The sequence below is a fragment of the Amblyomma mixtum genome, chromosome 7, assembly GCF_055824585.1.
Source record: "Amblyomma mixtum isolate Tamu chromosome 7, ASM5582458v1, whole genome shotgun sequence".
Lineage (NCBI taxonomy): Eukaryota > Metazoa > Arthropoda > Arachnida > Ixodida > Ixodidae > Amblyomma > Amblyomma mixtum.
The window spans coordinates 103853554-103875682 of NC_143018.1; the positions used below are offsets into that span (position 1 = coordinate 103853554).

General features: G+C 46.7%; 1 protein-coding gene across 1 annotated transcript in view; it reads right to left on the reverse strand.

Moving 5' to 3' along the window:
- Positions 1–7590: 7590 nt before the first annotated feature.
- The window catches only part of LOC149337073 (uncharacterized), an 82065-nt gene continuing 67526 nt past the window's right edge, over positions 7591–22129 (reverse strand). The window contains exons 7-8 of the mRNA XM_089554317.1: positions 9285–9519; positions 7591–7644 (exon numbers count right to left, since the gene is read on the reverse strand). Coding sequence (XP_089410443.1) covers positions 7591–7644; positions 9285–9519 — 289 coding nt within the window. The remainder of the gene's footprint in view (positions 7645–9284; positions 9520–22129) is intronic.

Sequence of the window (22129 nt, forward strand, 5' to 3'; positions counted from 1 at the left end):
TTTTATGGTTGCAGGGCAGAGCAGAGTACCTGTCTGCAGGCGTCTTGAAGTTAGCTCCTCCGTCTTACTCAGCCCCTTTGCAGGGGTCGGGAAAAAGCGGTGGTTGTCACTATAATGCGTTATCATTTCCCTGAACCGCAGCAGCAGAAGAGCTCGGATGAGGAGCCCGGTGAGTAAGCGCTCGGGCAGCCGCGTTAGCGGCCTCATTATCTCGTAAGCCCTGGTGGCCAGGAGCCCAAATGATTCTTTTCGGTGTTTGATCAGTGGCAGTCCGTCTTAGAATACAAGCAGCTAAGGGGGAAATCTCCCCTGCCAAGTAATGATCATATGCTTTTCGGGAGTCCGTGATGATGATTCTCGAATTGACGTGGGCGGCAGCAAGTGCTATCACTACTTCCTGGGCTCGAATTTAATTCGGGGCTGGAGAGGACAGTTTATCAACGTGCCTTTCCTGGTAAACGACTGCGGCTGTGTAAAATCGCCCTGCTACGTCCAGATAGTATGCACCGGGCCAGGAGCCATGTTGTCTCTCAAGAGCTTGAGCCCGCGCTTGTCGTCTGTTTTCGTGCATGTCGGTGTCCATGTTACAGAGGAGCGGAGAGACCCAGAGCATATGGCGCCACAGTTATGCAATACGCTCTACCTCCTCTGGAATGCAGTCGTGTTGGATGTGTAAGCGGTTTAGCAGGCGGCGCCCGGGGGCTGTCTGCATGAGCTGCGTGTATTGGTTCACGAGGTGGGCCTCCCGCAGCTCCTGGTAGGAGTTTAGCACCCCCAATGTCCGGCATTCGAGGTAGCCACCTGGAGATCCAGGGCTTGCTTAGTTGCCTTGCGGATGATGACGTCTATTCACGTCTCGTCTTGCTTAGTAGTACGGAGATATGGCACGGCATAGACTATCCGGCTAGTCACGAAGGCATCGACGAGCCGAAGCGCGTCCCTGCCCCGCAGACCGCCCCGCTTGTTGGAAACGCGCCGGATCATGCGCCCTACCTGTTCGCCTACCCTCTTGAGTTTCACAATGGTGGAGTCCGGTCTGAGTCTGTGGTGAATGAAGAAGCCCAGAATACGGAGCTGCTCCAACTCTTTCATAAGACCTCCTGACAGAGAGATGTGTATTCCTGTCGTATCCTTTGGGTTCGCTCTGACAAGCAGAAGCTCTGATTTCGCTAGATCACATTGGAGCCCACATTCAATAGCATACTCATCGACTATGGAAGCGGCCTGCTTAAGGCGGTCCTCCATGTGCCCAAGGCTCCCCTCAGTGGTCCTGATTGTAATGACATCTGAATATAACGCGTGTTGAATGCTTTCCACCACACGTGCCAGTTGGCTTGGGAGGGGCTTCATAGCTACGTAGAACAAGAGTGGTGATAACACCGCTCCCTGATGGGTAACCCGTGTTCCCATCATGTAAGGACCATATTAAAACGGAAGCCTTTAATGCCTCATCGTTGTAAGCTGGAGCTGTCGACAGAAGTGTCGCGCTTTTAAACTGGTCGAAATGGTCGAGACGTCACTGTGCGCGAATGTCAAAGTAACCATGCAACCAATTGCCAGCAGATGTGGCACTCACCGACGAGCTCGAGCATTTTAAGAAAAAGTTGAGTGCCTGCTTTTCTTGCTCATGACATGTGTGCCCTTAGGTTAGTAGTGCGACATGGACTCTGTGTTCTTGATTTGTAGTTTTGTTTTTGTTGGGTTTTGTTCTCTTTTCTCGTTTTTTTTTCCTTCTTCGTCTAGGCTTCCATGAATTGTTGAAATTTGTAATAACTCAGTGCAGTGAACAATATGTAGTCCTGCAACCCGTGATTGTATTCATTTTTTGTTATCTGTGCTTGTTCCACTCCCCTCTATAATGCCCTCAGGGTCATGAGGGTATTTGAAATAAAAAAATAAATAAATAAATTAAAGGGATCGTTTAGTCATGCTCCAACTAAGCGGGAGTGAGTTTAGTTCATTGCTTAATTAACCAATTAGCCTAATTAAATTTTCTAGCCAGACCAGATAAATAAATAAGACCGAGAAGGAATTTGGTTGAGTTCGGGAATCTAACCCCGGTCTCCGGAGTGAGAGGCGAGCACGGTAACCGCTCCGCCATGCCAGCTCGATGGTTTGGAATGAACAAAGGCGCGTCTAGTGAATACGGTGTTTTCGTTCACTCCCATCTTCCGCCCTTCCCTTAAGGCGAGGTTCAGGTGTCCATCGACATATGCGAGACAGATACATTTCTTTTCCTCAAAAACCAATTTACCGTCGAGCAAGGCGCACAGCCAAACGGGCGATGGCGTTCTGTGGACTCCCTGGCAGCGTTGCGAGACGCTATCGCGTTCCACACACAGAGGCGAAGCTTAACATCGTAACCACACGTCAGTGACACTAGCAGCAACACCGCGCTCAAGGCTTTCGCCTCTCCGCGCTTTAGGACAACAAAGCGCCCCCCTGAATTTTTTCCTCGTCCTCAATCTGAAGAAAGGTCTGGCGATCAGTCAAGAAGTCTCTTACATACGCGTAGGCCCTAGCCCCACAATCGGTAGAACTCAAGTTGGCCAGGATACTACCATGTTTAACATTGTCGAAAGCCCGTTTCTGATCAAGGGCGAGGATGGCTTTGGCATTGTGTTGCATAGTTGTGGGTCGTATTAGATCTCTGTGCAGATGGAGGAGGACGTCCTGTGAAGACATGTGGGGGCGAAACCCGAACATGGTGACTGCAATGAAGCCCTTGCTCTCCTGGCATGGAGAGAGGCGATCCCGTACCATCGTCTCCATAAGCTTCGGTCGGCTGTGTTTTCCTGGGTCTCCTGCGTTCCTGTGTTGCTTTCTCTGCGCGGTCTCGCCGTCCCGTAACATTTGGTGGCAGCGGTGGGATGGCGCTCACCCGCGCTCGGAAACAGGCTGCGGAAGGGGCCGAGGACGGTGAGCAATCTCCGGCTGACGCGGCACACGGCGAGGCGGGCGGAGCCACTGATCTCGGGCGTTCTGACGGCCTACCCCTTTCCCTGGCGCTGGAGGCTGCATTTGAGCGTTTCAATCGGCGACTGGGCCAACTAGAGGCGAAATCGGAGGCGATCGAGCGTGGCGAGTCAAACTAGTCCTCGAAACCCTTACCTTTGCTGGGCTTCGCTTAAAGAAAAAAAAAAATGTTTCTTCGGTTTTGCAGAGGGTACTTGGGTCAGGTTGTGAGCCGGCATGGCATCCGTCCCAACCCTGAAAAGCTAAAAGCGCGTACTGCTTACGAAGCTCCCACCACCGCCAAGGAGCTCAAAAGTGTCCTTGGATTTGCTTCGTATTTCCGTCGTTTCATTCCGAACTTTGCCAAACGAAGCGCTCCGTTGACCGCCCTACTGAAGAAGAATGCAGCGTGGAGTTGGACGGAACAGCTCGCATTCCTTGACATCAAGAAGGCCCTCCTTGAGCCTCCTACATTGGCCCGTTACGACGAATCGGCTCCCATCGTCCTCCACACGGATGCCAGCCGAGATGGGCTCGGCGCTGTCCTCCTGCAGGAAGACGAGTCTGGTGACCACTAAGTCCTAGCTTATGCCAGCCGCACGCTTTCCTACGCTTAGCGCCGACGCCACTCTTCGGAACTCGAGTGCCTCGCCGTTGTCTGGGCCGTCGAGAAGTTCCCGCCACTTTACCACAGTCGCCGACAATAGCGCTCTCAGTTGCCTGCAGTCTGCCAAACACTTAAATGCAAAGATTGCACGCTGGTCCCGGCAACTTCAAGAGTGCGATTTCGACATAGTGCATCGGCACGGCTCTGCCATCAAGATGCCGATTTGCTTTCTTGCCACCCTTGTTCTGTGATGGCTTTGACGAACCTCAGGACTGCACAAACGCAAGGTCTCGACATTGCTGTCCTAATCCACCTTTTTGGAATCATCGCAGGCGCAGGTCTCCGCAAAGTGCGCCGGGTCTATCGAATGGAGGATAACCTCTTGGGTCATGTGAAGCGGCTTCGTGGTCGACCACCCGTGTGGTTGCAAGTGGTGCCGGCAACACTGCGAGCGCCAGTCTTGCGCGGCCTACACGACGCTCGCACGGCTGGTGCCCTTGGTCGCGGCAAGACCTACGCACGAGTGTCGGAGCGCTTTTGGTGGCTTAATGTGCCCAGAAACGTCAAGGAACACGTGGCATTCTGCCAGACGTGCCAATACAGGAAGTCGTCCATACGAGTAAGCAAGCCACCCACACAGGCCTTTTCGCCGCCGAGTTCACCTTTCGAACTGGTTGGACTGGACTATTTCTGCCCATTCCCGAAGACGCGCGCCGGCAACCGGTATATTCTGGTTGTGATCGACTACTTTTCCTAGTGGGTCGAAGCAGTGGCCGTTCCAGATACGTCGTCCGCTCATGCCGTCCTGATTGTGGAACAGCATCTCGTTCTTCGACACGGTGTGCCCCGACGCCTCATCACGGACCGTGGGAGCTGCTTGGTGTCCCACGAATTTGAGCGAGCCCTCCGCTTCTTCGGCAATGCGCATTCCACTACATCCGTCAATCATCCCCAGTGCAATAGCCTCGTGGAGCATGTTAACCGCACCCTCACGGATATGCTCGCCTCCTACGTCGTTCCGTCCCACACAAACTGGGATTGTTTTGTTTCTGCTACAGCTTTCGCACTCAACACTGCGACGCAAGAAACAACGCATGTCACGTAGTTCTCAGTTGTCTATGGCAGAACGCCCTCCATCCCTCTCGACGCGCAGTTGGGCCTTCCCCATCCTACTGCGTCGCGAACTGGCTCCGCCCAACGACTTCGAAATGACCGCCTCGACGCTCAGCGCAACCTCCTCACGGCTCATGCGCGTCTGCAAGTGGCCAATGCGGCAGCACCACCATCACTTCCCTCCTTCCGGTCCGGTGACTTGGTCCTCGTTCGCCGCACCATCCACGTGACTGGCAGTGCCGCGAAGCTCTTGTCCCGGTACCGCGGCTCTTACCGTGTCGTTGCACGGCTCGGCCCCATGACATACCGCCTTGAAGACATCCCCGAGCATCGACCATGCGGTGTGCACAACAGTTTCCCACAGCATGTTTCAAACATGAAGCGATATGTCTCCGGCACCCGCAGTGGTCCCGACTTGTCTTCCAGATCACGCTTATTGGCTCCCACGTCCTCACCAGTGCCGCCGCCGCCTGCTGGCTCCAGGCCTCTCTCCCAAAATCGTCATCATCATCAGCGTGACTACGCTCACTTCAGGGCAAAGGCCTCTCTCATGTCTCTCCAATTAACCCTGTCCTTCGCCAATTGCGGCCACCGTATTGCCGCAAACTTCTTAATCTCATCCGCCCACCTAACTTTCTGCCGCGCCCTGCTACGCTTGCCTTCTCTTGGAATCTACTCCGTTACCCTTAAGGACCAGCGGTTATCTTGGCTTCGAAATACATGCCCTGCCCAAGCCCACTTCTTCCTCTTGATTTCAACTAGAATATCATTAACGCGCGTTTGTTCTCTCACCCACTCCGCCCGCTTCCGATCTCTTAACGTTACATCTATCATTTTTTTATCCATAGCTCGTTGCGTTGTCCTTAACTCCTCCAGGTTAGCCTCCACGTTTCTGCCCAATAGGTGAGTACCGGGAAGATACAGCTGTTGTATACTTTCCTCTTGAATGATAATGGTACACTGCCATTCATGATCTGAGAGAACTTGCAAAATTCGCTCCACCCCATTCTTACTCTTTTAGTTATTTCCCTGTCATGATCCGCATCAGCTGTCACTACCTGCCCTAAGTAGACATATTCTCTTACTACTTCCAGCACCTGGCTACCAATTGCGAACTGCTGTTCCCTTACTAGACTGTTGAACATAACTTTGGCTTTCTGCATGTTAATTTTTAGCCCGAGCATTCTGCTCTGTCTCCCAGAATGCCGCACCATAAGTGGAGCGTCGTGCCATGGGCGCCAACAAGGACGGTGCCAACAACGTCTTCGAAAAGCACACCGGTGCCTTTCCGACTAGGTCAACTGCTTCAGTGCTCCAGCCTTCCGACATTTTTCGCCCTCCACACTGCACTGGAGCCGGCGGCCAATGTTGTGGGACGGCATCACATGGGGCTGCCCTACTCCCCGACTGGCCTCCCTGGACTCTAACACATGGACCGTCGCACTGCGTCCCACTTTCTTCCCCTCCTCTCCCCCTCCCTACCGGTGGAAAGATGTTACGGGAATAAACGCCCCGGGCACGGAGTACGCCGACCAAGTGCCCTCCGCGGAAAGAGAAGAGTCGCGGGGCGAACGCGAGGAGAGAGCGCGCGGCGCTAGCACGAGAGCTAGCAAACGAAAGAAAGAGAATCGCCGCGGCCGGTTGTGTTTTCCTGGGTCTGCTGCGTTCATGTGTGGCTTTCTCTGCGCAGGCCCGCCGTCCTGTAACAATATGGATCTTTTCGAGCAGTTCTCTGCCGGGTTTTGTGAGTTTGAGCCTATTGAGTTGTGCGCGCCATTGTGCTTCCCACATCTCTGAGGGTATTATGTACTCCTAGAGCCATGAGCTTGGCTGTTGGCGTGGAGTTTGGTAGCCCCTGTGCCGTCTTGTAGGCTTTCCTAATCAGTATCTCCAACTTTTGAATTTCCGACCTGGAGAGGTTAAGCAATTCCGTCCCGTACGTTATCTGAAAGATCACGAAAGCTTGTACTAAGCCGATGGTGTCCCTTTTCTTCATGCCATGGTGCTTATTTCGGGTACGATGCATCATCCGAAGAATTTGCTCGGTGAATGTTGTAAGCTTCTTCATAGTGGCGGTGTTCTGTTACCCCTGCAGTGTATACTGCCCTGGAACTGAGAGCAGCAGTGCTTACACGAATATGAACCTGGGAGTAATGACTGCACTTGCATGTGCTATCACTATTGCAAGTTTAAACATTCTGTCATCTTTATTGTGGACGGGCGATGAGGCTGGTTACATGAGCTAGCTGTACCCGGATAGCACCGGATAGATTTAGGTGCTCGCAACCCGCTTGGCTTCGAGCCGTCTAGCCTCTGCGGGGCCAGCCATTATGAGGTGCCACCTGTCTTTCTTACGTTTGAGAGACCGTATTTGTGATTACGATCGTCATTTTGCGAGCGCACCGACTGAGATACGCATTCTAGGCAAATTTTTGTTGGTGTCTGCCGGGAAAGAGGTGACGGACGCATGCCACACGCTTTGTGCATATTAACTGAAACGCAGTTCTTTAGGAGACCAACTTCAGAAGCAACGGGCCACTTGATTTGCCACTGTCAAAAGGCCTCCAGCCTCATGTTGGCATCAAGAAAGTAAGGAAAAAACGACGCTGCTCATTTTTCTCTATTGCAATCGTCAATCAATCAATCAATCAATCAATCAATCAATCAATCAATCAATCAATCAATCAATCAATCAATCAATCAATCAATCAATCAATCAATCAATCAATCAATCAATCAATCAATCAATCAATCAATCAATCAATCAATCAATCAATCAATCAATCAATCAATCAATCAATCAATCAATCAATCAATCAATCAATCAATCAATCAATCAATCAATCAATCAATTCGATAATAAAGAGATGTCAGCTGCCATTACAGGAAGGGCACAAAGCCCCGACACTTACCTATTAAAAAGAGGACTGTCCAGGTCCGTTGCCAGAATCGTTGAACATGCCGGTGTGCTGCAGCAAGACAGAAAGCGCTAATGTTTTGCACTTATTCTCACTTGAAGCTTTTGCAAAAAAAGGAACTCAAGGGGTTTTAGCCTGGGCCGTGCTGTTGGAGTCGCAACAAAGCATCGCCAGTTTTCCAGATCTTAAGGTCGTCCTTACCCCTCAAACTCGGGATACCCGAGCCAAAGTAGAGGGTTTACGAGCAAACGCTTGGTCTCTTGGATAGGCTGTGTTAAAGCACTGCACAAGCTCGGACCGGCCCGCTACGTGGGCTGGACCAGGCTGGAAAATGTGCTGTTTCCTCGGGCCTGGCCCGGGCCCGGGATCGAGCTCGTGGGACCGAAGGGAGCTTGGGCTTAGGGTCGTACAAAAAGGGGCTGCGTGCGACTTTTGGTTCATTATTTTGGGGTGAAATAGATTTGGTGCGTTAGAGAGAGAAAACATGGATGAAGTAGGTCATGATGTTTGTTAAAAAAATTACTCCCAGCATATTCACCCATTTTTGACCATTTTTGTGCCGTAGTTGCATGTTCCTCACACCAGAAAAATGACAAATAATGTTGACTTTTTTTTTGAGTGCTGCCTGAAATATGTAGGAAGGGAAAGAAAGCCCCACTGCTATTGCTTTTTTGATGTCAAAGAATGAGAGCAAGCTAATTTCACCCTCAACCGTCGCCACACACGGTACTACGTTCAATTAATATCGCACTGCCCGCCTCGCCGCGCTGAATGATACAAGAGGAGCAGGTAAGAACACGATGCCTGAACTGCAGCAGCTGCAACAGCGCTCCTGATGGAGCTTTGCAACACCTGACTCGCGCCTCATTTTCAAAGTGCGTTGGCCTTCTAAAGAACACAGCACGACTGACTTGGCTCTTCCAGCTTTCAGCAGCACACGCCGTCGCATCTGCCAGAAGGCATATCGCATCTGCTCGGTTTTGTGTTAGCGCTAACGTCTGGACATTTGAAGTTTAACAAGAACCACTGAAGAATGGCCTTCATTCCAATGCTCGACCAGCAGCAGCCTATTCCAAGATAGTCATATACTCTCTACATTCGCCTCCCAAAGGTGCATTTCTACGCTACGACAGAATGCCATTGGAGAAGAGCATAATGGTGTAGGCACTTAGACTCTTCAAACACGTACAGCGAAATAAACAGTCGCGTTTATTAATTTTGGTTTCTATAGGAACGAGAGCTGTGCGGCCAAGATTCAATCCGCAAAATGTTGCTAAAAATATTGTCATTGCTGCTGCAGGCCCGGGCACGTTGAGCCTAGCGGGATAGGCCCGGACTCAGGAAGGTGATAGGGTAGCGGACCAGGGCCGGACTAGGCCTCTGGCTTTGAGTCCCGAAGTCGGGTCGGGCTATTATTATCAGGTTTTGTCTAATAAATTATTCATGTAGGTACCTTTTCTTTTTTTCAGGTTAGTCATGAAAAAAATCTTAAGGAGCGGCGTCATCACAGTTGCATCTATAATGCAGGGAAGGTGAACTGTGAGATTTGCCCATTCCGAATACATGGAGGCATCGAGGCGACATATTTCACTAAAGCAGAATAGCTGCAGCTGTTATCAGGAACGCTGTGCCTATCCGAGAGGAATCACTTCCAGCACACCGGTGCATGGGAGGCAGGCGAGCGTACTTACTATTATGACCGAGTCAACGGTGAAATTTTTGGTCACCGTCACCATGCATGGCCTCTCTCTGTCGCCGGCCAGAACTTTCGTTTTGGCTACAACATGACCGTCACCCGCGAATGCCTTGATGAGGAAGGACATGATATGAATTGTTATCATGTCCGGCCGCTTGCTCCCAGGATCAAGCTCGAACGTTGATTGCGTGGTATACCGTTTGCTGTATTCGTGAACTGACAGTTTTATTCTGGAAAAACACCAAAAGTTCTATGTTAGAACGCAGAAGCAATACTGCGAAATAGCTTTTCGGTTTCAGAGGGCGAAGTCACGACAACTTTTGCTCTCTTTAGCTCCCGTGCAAATGACCAGTATTTCCTTAGTGGGCAATGGGAGCTGCGTGAGCTAACACAGAAATGTCACTGGTGACGTGTTTTACCGAGAACTAAACGCTTAACGCACCCCGATGGAACGCCGCTAATTTTGCGTTCATCACGATGATGGCATGCAACACTAACCCTTACGATTTCGCTGCGTTGAGCTGTCTTTTGTACTGTGTAGTGGGTCTGCAAACTTGGATAGATGCGCCACATTTTATTTTTAACCTGAGAAGTGTCGAATGCGTAATTTCTTGCGTCTGTTATGAACGTTTAGGGAAAATCCCAAAATGGTCTGAAGAAAAGTTTCTGATTCGACACACGGCTGCATGACTTGAAAAGTCAGCTCTGCTAATCCAGAGTGGTGAGGTAAAAGAAAGCACCGGCTCCAACAGCCATGCCAACAGACACATGACGGTGAAGTTTTTGAAGCAGTGAATGCCGCTTTAAAAAGGGACATTAAAACAGGGACCCATAAATGTTTTTTTTCTCAGTCTTTGAAATAAATACGCAGTTCGGCTTTTTATTCTGGTACAAGCCATGGAAAAGGCATTGGTTCACATCTGGCAAAGGTTTGTTAATTTACGCCTATCATCTCTGAAAAAAAAAGGCACATGAACTTCCAAAAATGCCGCTATGAGAAAAATGTGGTTGAAGCCTCTGAAAACTCGTACCTCACCGCTCGACGCGACCAAGAAAAAGGATGGCAAAAGCATTTCTGAGGTAGCGAATAGCTAAGTGTAACATTTTTTTCTGAAAGCTCAGAACATGCTTTGTTAGAAGGATGCGCCAACCATAAATAAAAAAGTAGGGTGAGAAAAATCAAAACAACCTTTAAAACGTTTCGTCCTTCTGTTGTACGCGACCTTGAAAAAGGTGTAAAAAGTGTCTCTGAAATCTGCAATATCAAGCGACATATGTTTTCCGAAACTAATGACGTGCTATCAACAGGATGCAAAATATAATGATTGATATTTTTCAATAAACAAAGTGCGAGCGCATTTTATCAACACTAAAGTATGAAACCCAACATAAGAGCTAGAATTGGTACAGATACCAAAGTTAATCAATAAGCGTAAGGCAACGGGTGTAAGCAAGAATAACAAAGACAGAACCGTGCGCGCTCTACGGAAGTAAGTTAGTCTAAAAGGGGACAAGAGCAGGCTAGGTGTAAGAAAAAATCATAAATTTGCACTAAGTTATAAGAACGGCATTGTCTTTACCAATACGGATAATATAGTTAACTCAGTTAACTTCGTAAGGACTCATTAAAAAAGGAAGCAAGAGGGCGCATTGGCTTTGCGACATAAATGCTTGAAGAGCTTGTTTAAGAAAAATCAATATAATAGAGAATAGCAATTTATTATAAATAATTTATTGTACCCTCTTGAAACTTGATGATGAAACGGTTGGGTTTGTATAGCAGTGCACAAAATGCACACATCGTCCATTTATTTCCTCCAAACACCAGGACACCAGCCCTGTGGTAGCACTCTGAACAGGGAAGAAGAAGAGGATGACGGCTACCGGACCGGCTGTCGGCGCCCTCTCTCTAATATTAAGCGTTTATTCTCAGTCTGAGTACTCTTAGATGCTTTCTGGTTTGTGTATCCACCTGGCGACGGGGCTTCCCGCTCACCGGGCGAAACACGTCAAGCGATCCTCTGGGCGCTCGGTGCGTACCCATACCGAAGCGGAACATCTCCGCCGGCTGCGCTCCATGCTGTACTCATGAAAGCCGTGGCAACCACTGCTCCGGTGGCCACTGCAGCTCCGACAAGAGACCAAGGCCGAGGAAACAAGAGACTGCGGGAAGAGATGCCATCTGTGAGCCCTTGGGAGATAATACAGAGGAGATGGACCAGGCACCTTTCACGGCTGTATCCTTCAAGAAAGAAAGAGCTGCAGGTGTTCCTCTAGTCTTCTGGCCCACCATGGAAGCAGAAGGCTATGGAAACTCAACTGAAAACGTCGTAGCGTCGGCGGTTGAGAAGTCGGGTGAAGAAAAAGTTCTCAGCCATCGAAGTAACATGGATGGAAGCCTCATGGTTACAGTTTCAACACTACACGCGGTAACCCTCTGTTCGCCGTCACTGAACTGGCTGGAGTAGCTGTAGAAGCCCGAGTTGCTTACTCATACAAAGCTACTTAAGAAATAATTCAAGATGGCCAAGTCACGTACTCATACGAAGACCTACAAGAGTATCTTCGCGACCAAGACGTCGTCTCAGCAAGCAGGCTCACTGCTTACGTTCCTGAAGACGGTGGCAAGCTGAGAGAGGTACATTAGAGCCAGTTATCTGAGAATTCGCCAAGGATACCACTGCCTGAAAGGGTAACACTTGGATCTAGCAGTTACCCTGTAAATAGATATGTTAGGGCAGCAACGCAATGCTACAAGTGTCAGAGGCGTGGCTATACCTCGCGACATTGCACAGGCCCTGTTTGCTGCAATGTTGGTGATGGCTCCCATTTCCACAAGGAATGCACATCGGGATTGCAAAAAAAGTGCATGGACTGCTAATGTCCCGCAACCTGCTTCATACGGAGGGTGCATTAAAAAGAAAGGTGCTACACTTGCACACGCTATCGAGAAAATGCAAGGGACGCCTAAGCCTGAGGTTGTTTTCGCGAATACGCCAGACCTTAAACAAGATGCATCAACGGAAGAAGAAAAGAGAGCTGGCAACACACATGCAGCAGCAGCTCCACCGAAAAAAAAAAAAACGTGGCAAGCTCTCCGGTATGCCGCCTTTTTCAACGCTGTCGGAGCAGCCGACACAAGCCTGACAAGCATCCTCTCTCGCTTTCAGCCTAAGGCGTCGCAACTAGACAGGACGATCATCACGCCATGATGCCCAGGTCGTTGAATGCTTCTATGAAGACGTGGAATCGGCAATGAGCTACGTAAAATCACAGTACACTGTACTGATGGGCGACTTCAATGCGAAGGTAGGCAAGAAGCAGGCCGGAGACAAGGCGGTAGGCGACAATGTATATGTTCTAGCAAAAACAGGGAAGAGTTATTAGTAGAGTTCGCAGATAGAAATAATTTATAAATCATGAATACCTTCTTCCACAAACAAGGAAACTGAAAGTCGACATGGAAAAGCACCAATGGTGAGAATAAAAATGAAATGCACTTCAGACTGCTCTCACCCTGGCATCATGTAGGATGTGGAGCTCCTCGGAAAGGTACCTTGTAGCGACCACAGAATAGTAAGGTCTCATATTAGCTTAGATTTGAAGACGTCATGGAGGAAACTAATAAAACGGAAGGCTATTAACGAGTTAGCGTTGAGACGGAAAGTAGAGAAATTCAGGATTTCGCTGCAGAACAGATTTTCCGCTTTAAATGGAAAAGACGACCGTAATGTTGAAACAACGATAATCTCACAACTCATTACAGGCCCGCGATTGTTTTAACACACAAACACTGCGTACCCTTTATTTTGCATTTATTAATAGTCATTTAACATACTGTGTAGAATCATGGGGTTTGACATACAAAACTTACCTTGATCCTATCCAGCGATTACGAAAACGGGCTATCCGAATTATAACACAAAGCAAGTATACCGAGCCAAGTAAACCACTTTTCCAGTTATTAATTATCCTTCCATCTGACCTTTTCAGCTCTTTAAAGATAGCGGTGTGTGTAAACAACATAGTAAAACATAATCAACCTTTCAATGCCTCCCTGTTTCGCTCTTCTTCTCGACTCACAAGAAACCTTACACATAGTAACTTTAATCTGCCACCGAATAATAATATCTACAGCGAAAGATTGGTGCAGTTTTCAGGAGCCAAGGTTTGGAATGCTTTACCCCCAGAAATAAAACAGTCCCATGAAACAAATAGAGTGTTACGAACATACTTCATGAGCCTTATTTGACATATGGGAGAGTCGTTTTCGGTTTTTGTCTGTTGTACCATGTTGTCCATGATATATTTTTATTCATTATGCTGTTAATGCATATTATTTTATTTCTTCCTCGTTTTATGATGTATTTTGGTCTTTCACCGTGTTTTTGTGCTTTTCATTTTACACAAGTGCTGTGTAATTGCCATCATGTATTTTGTTTCTGAACCCCACACTAGCCTCTGGCTATGGGTTCAGTCAGTGCTTTGATAATTTGTACGGCAAGAGTAGAAATAAAATGAATGAAGGAATGAACTATCGTTAAGGATATAAAGGGAACCAGCTCAATTAGACGCAAGACAAGAACAAAGAAGGCACACACCACAACGCTGGACTTACAACTGATTTATTGCGATGAAGAATTGCTCAATTTAAAAGAATTTCCTGCGTGCGCACACACCCCACAGACAATACACTTCGCGCACGACATGGCGACATAGTAGCCATGTCACCATGTGGTGCGCGAAGTGTATTTTCTGTGGGGTGTGTGCGCAGGCAGGAAATTCTTTTAAATTGAGCAATTCTTCATCGCAATAAATCAGTTCTAAGTCCAGCGTTGTGGTGTGTGCCTTCTTTGTTCTTGTCTTGCGTCTATTTTCGCTGGTTCCCTTTGTATGCAATATGAACCAACTAGCCCAGCAGTTTGCACTCCTGAACTATCGTTAAGGAGTGTGCCGCAGAAGTGGGTGGTAGGATGGTTCGACAGGATACCGGCAAGCTGTCTGAGGAGACTAAATAATGGATTATTAAACTCCAAAGCATGTGGACGTCTAACTGCACAGGCATAATAGAACTAGCGAAGCTGTCGAAGTTAATAAATAAGAGCTAGGTAGCCGACATTAGGAATTTTAACAGAGAAAATTGAGCATGCTCTTAAGAACGGAGGTAGCCTAAAAGCAGTGAAGAGTAAAGTAGGTATAGGTAAAAACCAGATGTATGCGCTAAGAAACAAAGAGGGCAATGTCATTAGCAATATGGATAAGATTGTTAAAGTAGCCGAAGAGGTTTACACAAATCTATAGAGTAGCGAGTGTAATCAGAACGTTACTTAGAGGAAGTCGAGCACCACAAGGGGACATCCCGCTAGTAACGAAGGAGGAAGTAAAGAAAGTCTTAGGAGCAATGCAAAGTACGAAAGCAGCTGGTGAGGATCAGATAACAGCAGATTTGTTGAAGGATGGAGGGAAGATTGTGCTATAAAAACTTCGCACCCTGTACACGCAATCAATGCCTTGTGACCTCGAGCGTACCAGGAGCTTGGAAGAACGCTAACATTATCTTAATTCATAAGAAAGGAGAGATCAAGGACTCGCTAAATTACATACCGACTAGCTTACTGTCCGTTGACTACAACGTATTTACTAAAGTAATCGCTAATAGAGTCAGGACAACCTTAGACTTCAACCAACCAAATGATCAGGGAGGCTTTCGTAAAGGATACTCGAAAATAGACCATTATCGCGCTATTAATCAGGTGATAGAAAAATGCGGAGAATATAGCCAGCCCCTATATATAGCCTTCATTGATTACGAGAAAGTATTTGACTCAGTAGAAACCTCGGCTGTAATGTAGGCATTGCAGAATCGGGGTGTAGAAGAGTGTTATGTGAAAATAGGGGGAGATATTTATAACGATTGCTCAGCTACCATAGTCCTCCATAAAGCCAGCAATAAAATTCTTATAAAAAAGATTGCAGGCAGGCAGACACGATCTCGGCAATGCTATTCACCCCCTGTTTACAGGAAGTATTCCGGGGCCTGAAATCGGAAAAGTTGGAGATAAGAGAATACCTAAGTAATTTGCGATTCGCTGATAACATTGCCTTGATAAGTTACTGAGGACAAAACTGCAAAGCATGGTCAATGAATTAGACAGGCAGAGCAGGATGGTGAGGCTAAAAATTAACATGCAGAAAACCAAAGGAAGGTTGAACAGTCAAGCAAGGGAAGAGCAGTTCGCAATTGATAGCGAGGTGCTGGAAGTATTAAGAGAATGTCTACTTAGGGCAGGTAGTGACCGCTGATCCGGATCATGAGAAGGAAATAACTAGAAGAATGTGGTGGAGTGCATATGGTAGGTTCTCTCAATTCATGAATGGCAGTTTACCAACCTCCAATATCCGCCGCGGTGGCTGAGTGGTTACGGCTCTCGGCTGCTCACCCAAAAGACGCGGGTTCGATCCCTGCCGCGGCGGCCGAATTTCGTTGAAGGCAAAATTCTAGAGGCCCGTGTACTGCACGATGTCAGTACACGCTACAGATCCCGAGGTGGTCGAAATTTCCGGAGCCCTTCACTACGGCGTCCCTCATAGCCTGAGTTGCCGTGGGACGTTAAAAACCAATAAAAAAACCCAGAAAAGCATAAAACAGCTGTTTTCTACCGGTACTCACCTATGGGGCAGAAACATGGAGGCTAACAAAGAGGGTTCAGCTTAGGTTAAGGACAACGCAGCGAGCTATGGAAAGAAAAATGATAGGCGTAACGTTAAGATAATGGAAGCGGGCGGAGTGGGTGAGGAAACGAACGCGGGTTAATGACATCCTAGTCGAAATCTGTCCCGCCACTGAAACGTCACAAAAAAACGACTTACGCTCCTATACCGCTACTGCATATTGTGCAATGCATATAGCCGTGCGAGCAGACAACGCTTACCGTCAGTTCGTGTATTACACACCTTTTTTGATGCTACTGTTGAACTTCGCTCCAAGCAGCGCGGTTTTCGTGGACCACAATCGGAATGAAGCATTTGTGTTACGGCTGCTGTGCTGTGCGGTTGCCACTTCCTCGCGATACAGAGGAAGAAATGGGCTTGGGCAGGGCATGTAATGCGAAGACAAGATAACCGCTGGTCCTTAAGGGTAACTGTGTGTGATTCCAAGAGAAGGCAAACGTAGCAGGGGACGGCAGAAAGTTAGGTGGGCGGATGAGATTAAGAAGTTTGGGGCGATATGGTGGCTGCAACTGGAAAAGGACAGGTTTAATTGGAGAGACATGGGAGAGGCGTTTGCCCTGCAGTTGGCGTAGTCAGGCTGATGATGATGATGACATGTAATTAGGGCTGGCAGTGACCACTGATCTGGAACATGAGAGGGAAATAACTAGAAGAATAAGAATGCGGTGGAGCGTTATGGCAGGTTCTCTCAGATCATGAAAGGCAGTTTACCTTTATCTCTTAAGAGAAAAGTATACAACAGCTGTATCCTACCGGTACTCACCTATGGGGCAGAAACGTGGAGGCTAACAAAGTGGGTTCAGCTGAAGTGAAGGACAACGCAGCGAGCTATGGGAAGAAAAATGTGAGGTGCAAAGTAAAGAGATCGGAACCTGGGGAAAATTATTCCGGAGATCTCCACTACGGCACCTCTTTCTCTCTTTCTTCTTTTACTCCCACCGTCCTCCATTCCCTTACGGCGGAGTTCAGGTGCCCGCCGAGATATGCGAGACAGATACTGCGCCATTTCCTATCCTGAAAAACCAATTTACAATTTTATGTGGGCGGAGTTGGTGGGAGAACAAACGTGGGTCACTGACATCCTAATCGAAGTCAAGTGCAAGAAATCGGCTTGGGCAGGGCATGTAATGTGGAGGTGAGGTAACCGCTGGTGCTTAAAGGAAACGGATTGGATAACAAGAAAAGGCAAGTGTAGCAGGGGTGGCAGAAAGTTAGGTTGGCGAACCAGATTAAGAAGTTTGCGGGAATACGGTGGCCGCAACTGGCGAAGGACAGGGTTGATTAAAGAGATATGGGAGAGTCCTTCGCCCTGGAATGGGCGTAGTTAGGGTGATGATGATGTTGATGATCATCGGACGGGTAAAACTTTTTTGCACGATAAAGCCACACGGATGATGCCATGTGTATTTGAAAGTGATAGAAAACCTCACTCTAAGAGTGCAACCCTTAACACATAATAAGGACGTTTTTTAAACTACCTCGAAAACTCTCATTCAACAAAAGTGCCGAAAAAAGAAAGGCCCTTTCCATTCACATTTTAAATCCAAACCCACCGTTTTAAGAGCTCGTGAAAACGCATTTATAAAGCTCACAAACACCCATGACGAGGTGAGTGCGTCAGAATTTGGGAAGGGGCTATATCTCACGACGATCTCAGGACGCCTGACGCACTTCTGTCGAGTCTATCTGAGTCAGCATGCCTTCTATGCGCTAGACGACAGTTTACTCCCTTTACTTGACAGTGAGGTTGAGTTCCCGGATGGTTACCTATAGGCGTGGAGCATGTCTCCAAGAGTGCTTTCCCCAAGCACCCTTTCATGTTGTCAGGGACGGGAATGTTTCTCATTTCCTTCCCATTTTCTTGCTTTTACCCGCCGCTCAGTGGTTACGACGCTCGGCTGCTGACCCAAAAGACGCGGGTTTGATCCCCGCCGCGGCGGCCGAGTTTCAATGAAGGCAAAATTCTAGAGGCCTGTGTACTGTGCGATGTGGGTGCACGTTAAATAAAAAATCCGAGGTGGTCGAAATTGCCGTAGCCCTTCACTACGGCGTCTTTCATAGCCTGAGTTTCTTTGGGACGTTAAATCCTAATCAACTAAACCAAAAAAATTTTCTCGCTTTTATGCCTTGGTGTTTCATTAGTTTTAGTTCTCTTGTTATTCTCATTCCTCATAACTGCATACCCCATTCGCCAATGGTCAGTTCGCCTCTTCCACCCCACATCCTTGTTTTAGCGTGGAGCCCTGTACCATCCTGTTTTTATGTTTCTTGTTGTCTTTTTTCTTTTACTTTTGATGTTTAAAAAATTTTAGTTTAGCAGATAGTTTTGCTCTTCTTATCTGTTCTTGGCCGAATTTCTGTTAGGTAGCTTTTACTTCCCTTGCCATGCTGATTATTCATGAATTTAAGTCTTATTCCTCACTTTCATTCCGCCTCTCTTCACCATGTTTGTCTTTAGCGTCGATCATTCTACACTCGTTTTAATTTTCCTTTCATTTATATGGTTACTGCGGATAGTTTTAAACTTCATGTTTGTGTTGCGTAGGAGCCTTGTACCCTCTCTTCACTTTTCTCTTTTTTTTTTTCGGTCTACATTTGTATTTTTTCATTTTTAGCCACGTTATTTGTTGGGCTTTGAGCTTTTACAACGTTTAAAAAACGCACTTTAACAGTAACTAAGTTTCAGTACGCGGTGTATCCTTTTTGTTCGTTTGTTCCCCCCCTCCCCCGCCGGCACTATGCTTTTCTTATATTCTGTGCTCTTCTTTGCACATGGTCATCGACTGACAGTGGTGATCGAGTCGTACATATTTGACACGGTGGCTTTTTAAAAATAAAGTTGCCATTAGCGCCTGTCGCGTCCACTTTCATTTCATTTCATTTCTCTCTTTATTTCCTTTCCTTTCGAAAAGGTAGGAGCCGGGACTAAAAGCTGTAAAAACAGCTTGACAGGGGCCCCGGCCCCCTACATGGTGGCACTGCAGCGTGTCGGAAACAACATCACCATAACAAAGGAAAAATAAATACAGATACATATTACAGAGGCAATATAGTTCAAGAGCAACAAATAAATACAAATTCAACATTGCAAGGCAAACAACAGTTTGTAACGCTTCAAACACAGAAAAAAAAGAAAACAAAGAAAAAAATAGATGAAGTACAATGTGTTGGACATTCTGGACATAGTATGTAACGAATTGAAGCGACAGTAAATTTCTACAAGGGTCATGGGTACAATAATTACAGCGCAGAAAACGTCTCACATTACAAGATCTAAGACAACTATAATAATTTCTGCCGACAGAACAGACTAATGGTATGTTTAGGTTCGTATGCTGGATCGAAATTCGACGACTCTAAACTATTGAGTAATGTGGGAGTAATATATTTCAAAGATTGCGTCTGGTATGAGGAGCGAGGTGTAGGTACAAGCCATTTTTCCTTGTGCCTCGTAAGGCGAGGTCTGGCGTTTTCTTGTAGTTGGGCTAAAGATATTAAAAAATTACTTTTTTCTTTCACAAAAGATTTATATATTAGCATTAACCTATAGTTATATAGGCAAAACACTGGGAGAACATTATATTTCTCAAAAAGGGGGGCCGAGTGGTGCAAAAAAGACACATTAGCGATATACCGAACTGCTTTTTTTTGAAGTAAGTGCAGTTTTTTTAAGTCAGTCATACCAGTCGTGCCCCAGACAATAATACAGTACTGAAGAAGAGATAATACTAGGGAATTATAGAGAATAATTTTAACCTTGGTAGGCAAAATTTCTCTCAGTCTCGCAATAACACCAACAGCACTGGATATTTTTGATTGAAGGTACTCAACGTGTTTGTTCCAAGTTAAATGCTTTGAGAAATGAACACCAAGTATTTTCACTGTATCGACTATTTGGATGCGATCTGTACCTAGACGTAGATTCAATGAAGTCAGCTGATGTTTTCCTTTTGGTGAATATAAAATTGCTTGTGTTTTAGACGGGTTTATCCTTAAACAGTTTGCGTTAACCCATTGGTGTAAATCGCCAAGCGCTTTATTCGACAGCAATTCAATGTCTGCTTCTGTCTTGCCCTTAACAAAAAGCGTCGTATCATCTGCGTACGAGACAAACTGAGCGCTGTCTGTGCATCGAACAATGTCATTGACATAGATGATGAATAACAGTGGCCCAAGTATGCTTCCTTGCGGGACTCCAGTTGATACAGCCAGCACGGAAGATTTACTGCCATTTATGTCAACGTACTGAGTTCTATTTCCAAGGTATGACTTAAGCAGTGTGTGAGCAATGCCGCGGACTCCGTATCTATGTAGCTTGGAAAGAAGGATGAAATGATTTACAAGATCAAACGCTTTCGTAAAGTCGATATAGATGCCTGCTATAATCTCTCTTTTGCTAAAAGCTTCTAAAATGATCTCTTTTTGTGCTACAAGGGCCGTCTCTGTTGATCGGTGCCGTCTGAAACCATGCTGAAAGTCAGAATACAAACTGTGTTGCGAAAAAAATGAAGAAATTCTTATGTGTAATATTTTTTCGATTCCCTATGAGAAAATAGGTAATATGGAAATTGGACGGTAATTGCTTAGTGTACCTTTATCCCCATGTTTAAATATGGGTATTACACGAGCGACCTGCATTTCTTCAGGAAATATGCCTGTAGTTAAATTAGGTTATAAATATGAGTGATAACTGGACAGATTAGGTCAAGAACGTACTTTACCGGGATCACCTGCATGCCATTTGAGTCTTGAGCTTTACTGTGTTTTATAGCATTCATGGAAGAATAAACTTCTGAGCAGTTTGTGGGTGCAAGAAATAGTGACTGACTGCTGTACATTTCCGGCAGATACCGGTCAAAATTGTCCATACTATTATTACTACAAACCTTAATCTGATTAGATTGTTGAATGAAAAGAGTATTGAAAGCGTCGGCTAGTTCCTTGCCAGAAATGCACACTCCATGGTGCTGGAAATTATCAGGAAAAGCCTCTGAGCCATCAGCTGAGAGCAGGGGTTTCAGTTTTCGCCAGACTATATCTGACCGCAGAGTAGTCTCGTTCCAGAAAATGTTAAGAAAATAAAAATTCTTCGCTGCCTTTAACTTTGAGTTTAGGCTATTTCTATATGCCTTAAAAACAGAAAAATCATCGCCACTTTTGTTCTTTATGAATCGAGCATATAATGCATTCTTGCGTTTAATCATGCTCAACAATTCATGCGTAAGCCACGGCTTGCGCGCTTTCGATGGTTTTTTTACACGACACAAAGGAAAGTGGGCATCATATATGAATCTGAACACAGCTATGAAATTAGAGTATGCAACATCGCTACTTGTTGCTTTGTAAACGGTGTTCCAGTTTTCTTGACTAATCGCAAAACGGAAAGATTCAAGATTGGTGGGAGTGATGATCTGAACAAGATTGTTTTCTTTACATTTTTTTCTTTTTATTTGACGAGCCTTGTGCGTCGTCCGTGTCTTTCGTGAGCTATGTTTTCAAAGAACTGTTAAAAACTTGTCCAAACCAAGCTAATGTTGATGTCATGAACCCTAACGATGTTAGACTGGGTGAGTTTTTCTACAGAGACCTAGACAATAGTCGATGTAACCAGGACGAGAAGGTAGGCAGTATGTTACGAAATGGGAGCACGCCACCAATGGGCTCCACACTCTCTGTTACCAATTCGAGGGGAGCAGAGAGGAACACCTCCACCCAAGTGCCAGATCTTAAGAGAAAGCGAGTGGCTAAACGGCGATACGTCCACGTGTGACCAGCTGCTGACTGGAGGTACGACACAGGACTCGGGAAACAGAGTGAATAGAATTTAATTAACAAAGAGAAACAACAATTTCATCATGTCATCAAGATTAGCACAGCACAGACGCTGGACAAAGGGAACAAATTTTAGATTTGACACACAGCATCCAATATGAAAGGTTAGTGCAAATACAAATACAAGGCACTTTTGAAGGAAAGAATTTAGGGTATAGTTCTTAAATGTGGGAGTGGCGGGGACTTAGCTGTTCGGGTGGTTAAGGTCCGGTCCAGGATGGGCGTCGGGCTGTCGATGTCGGGTGCCCGGAGTCGCTAGTCGTTGCCCAGACATCA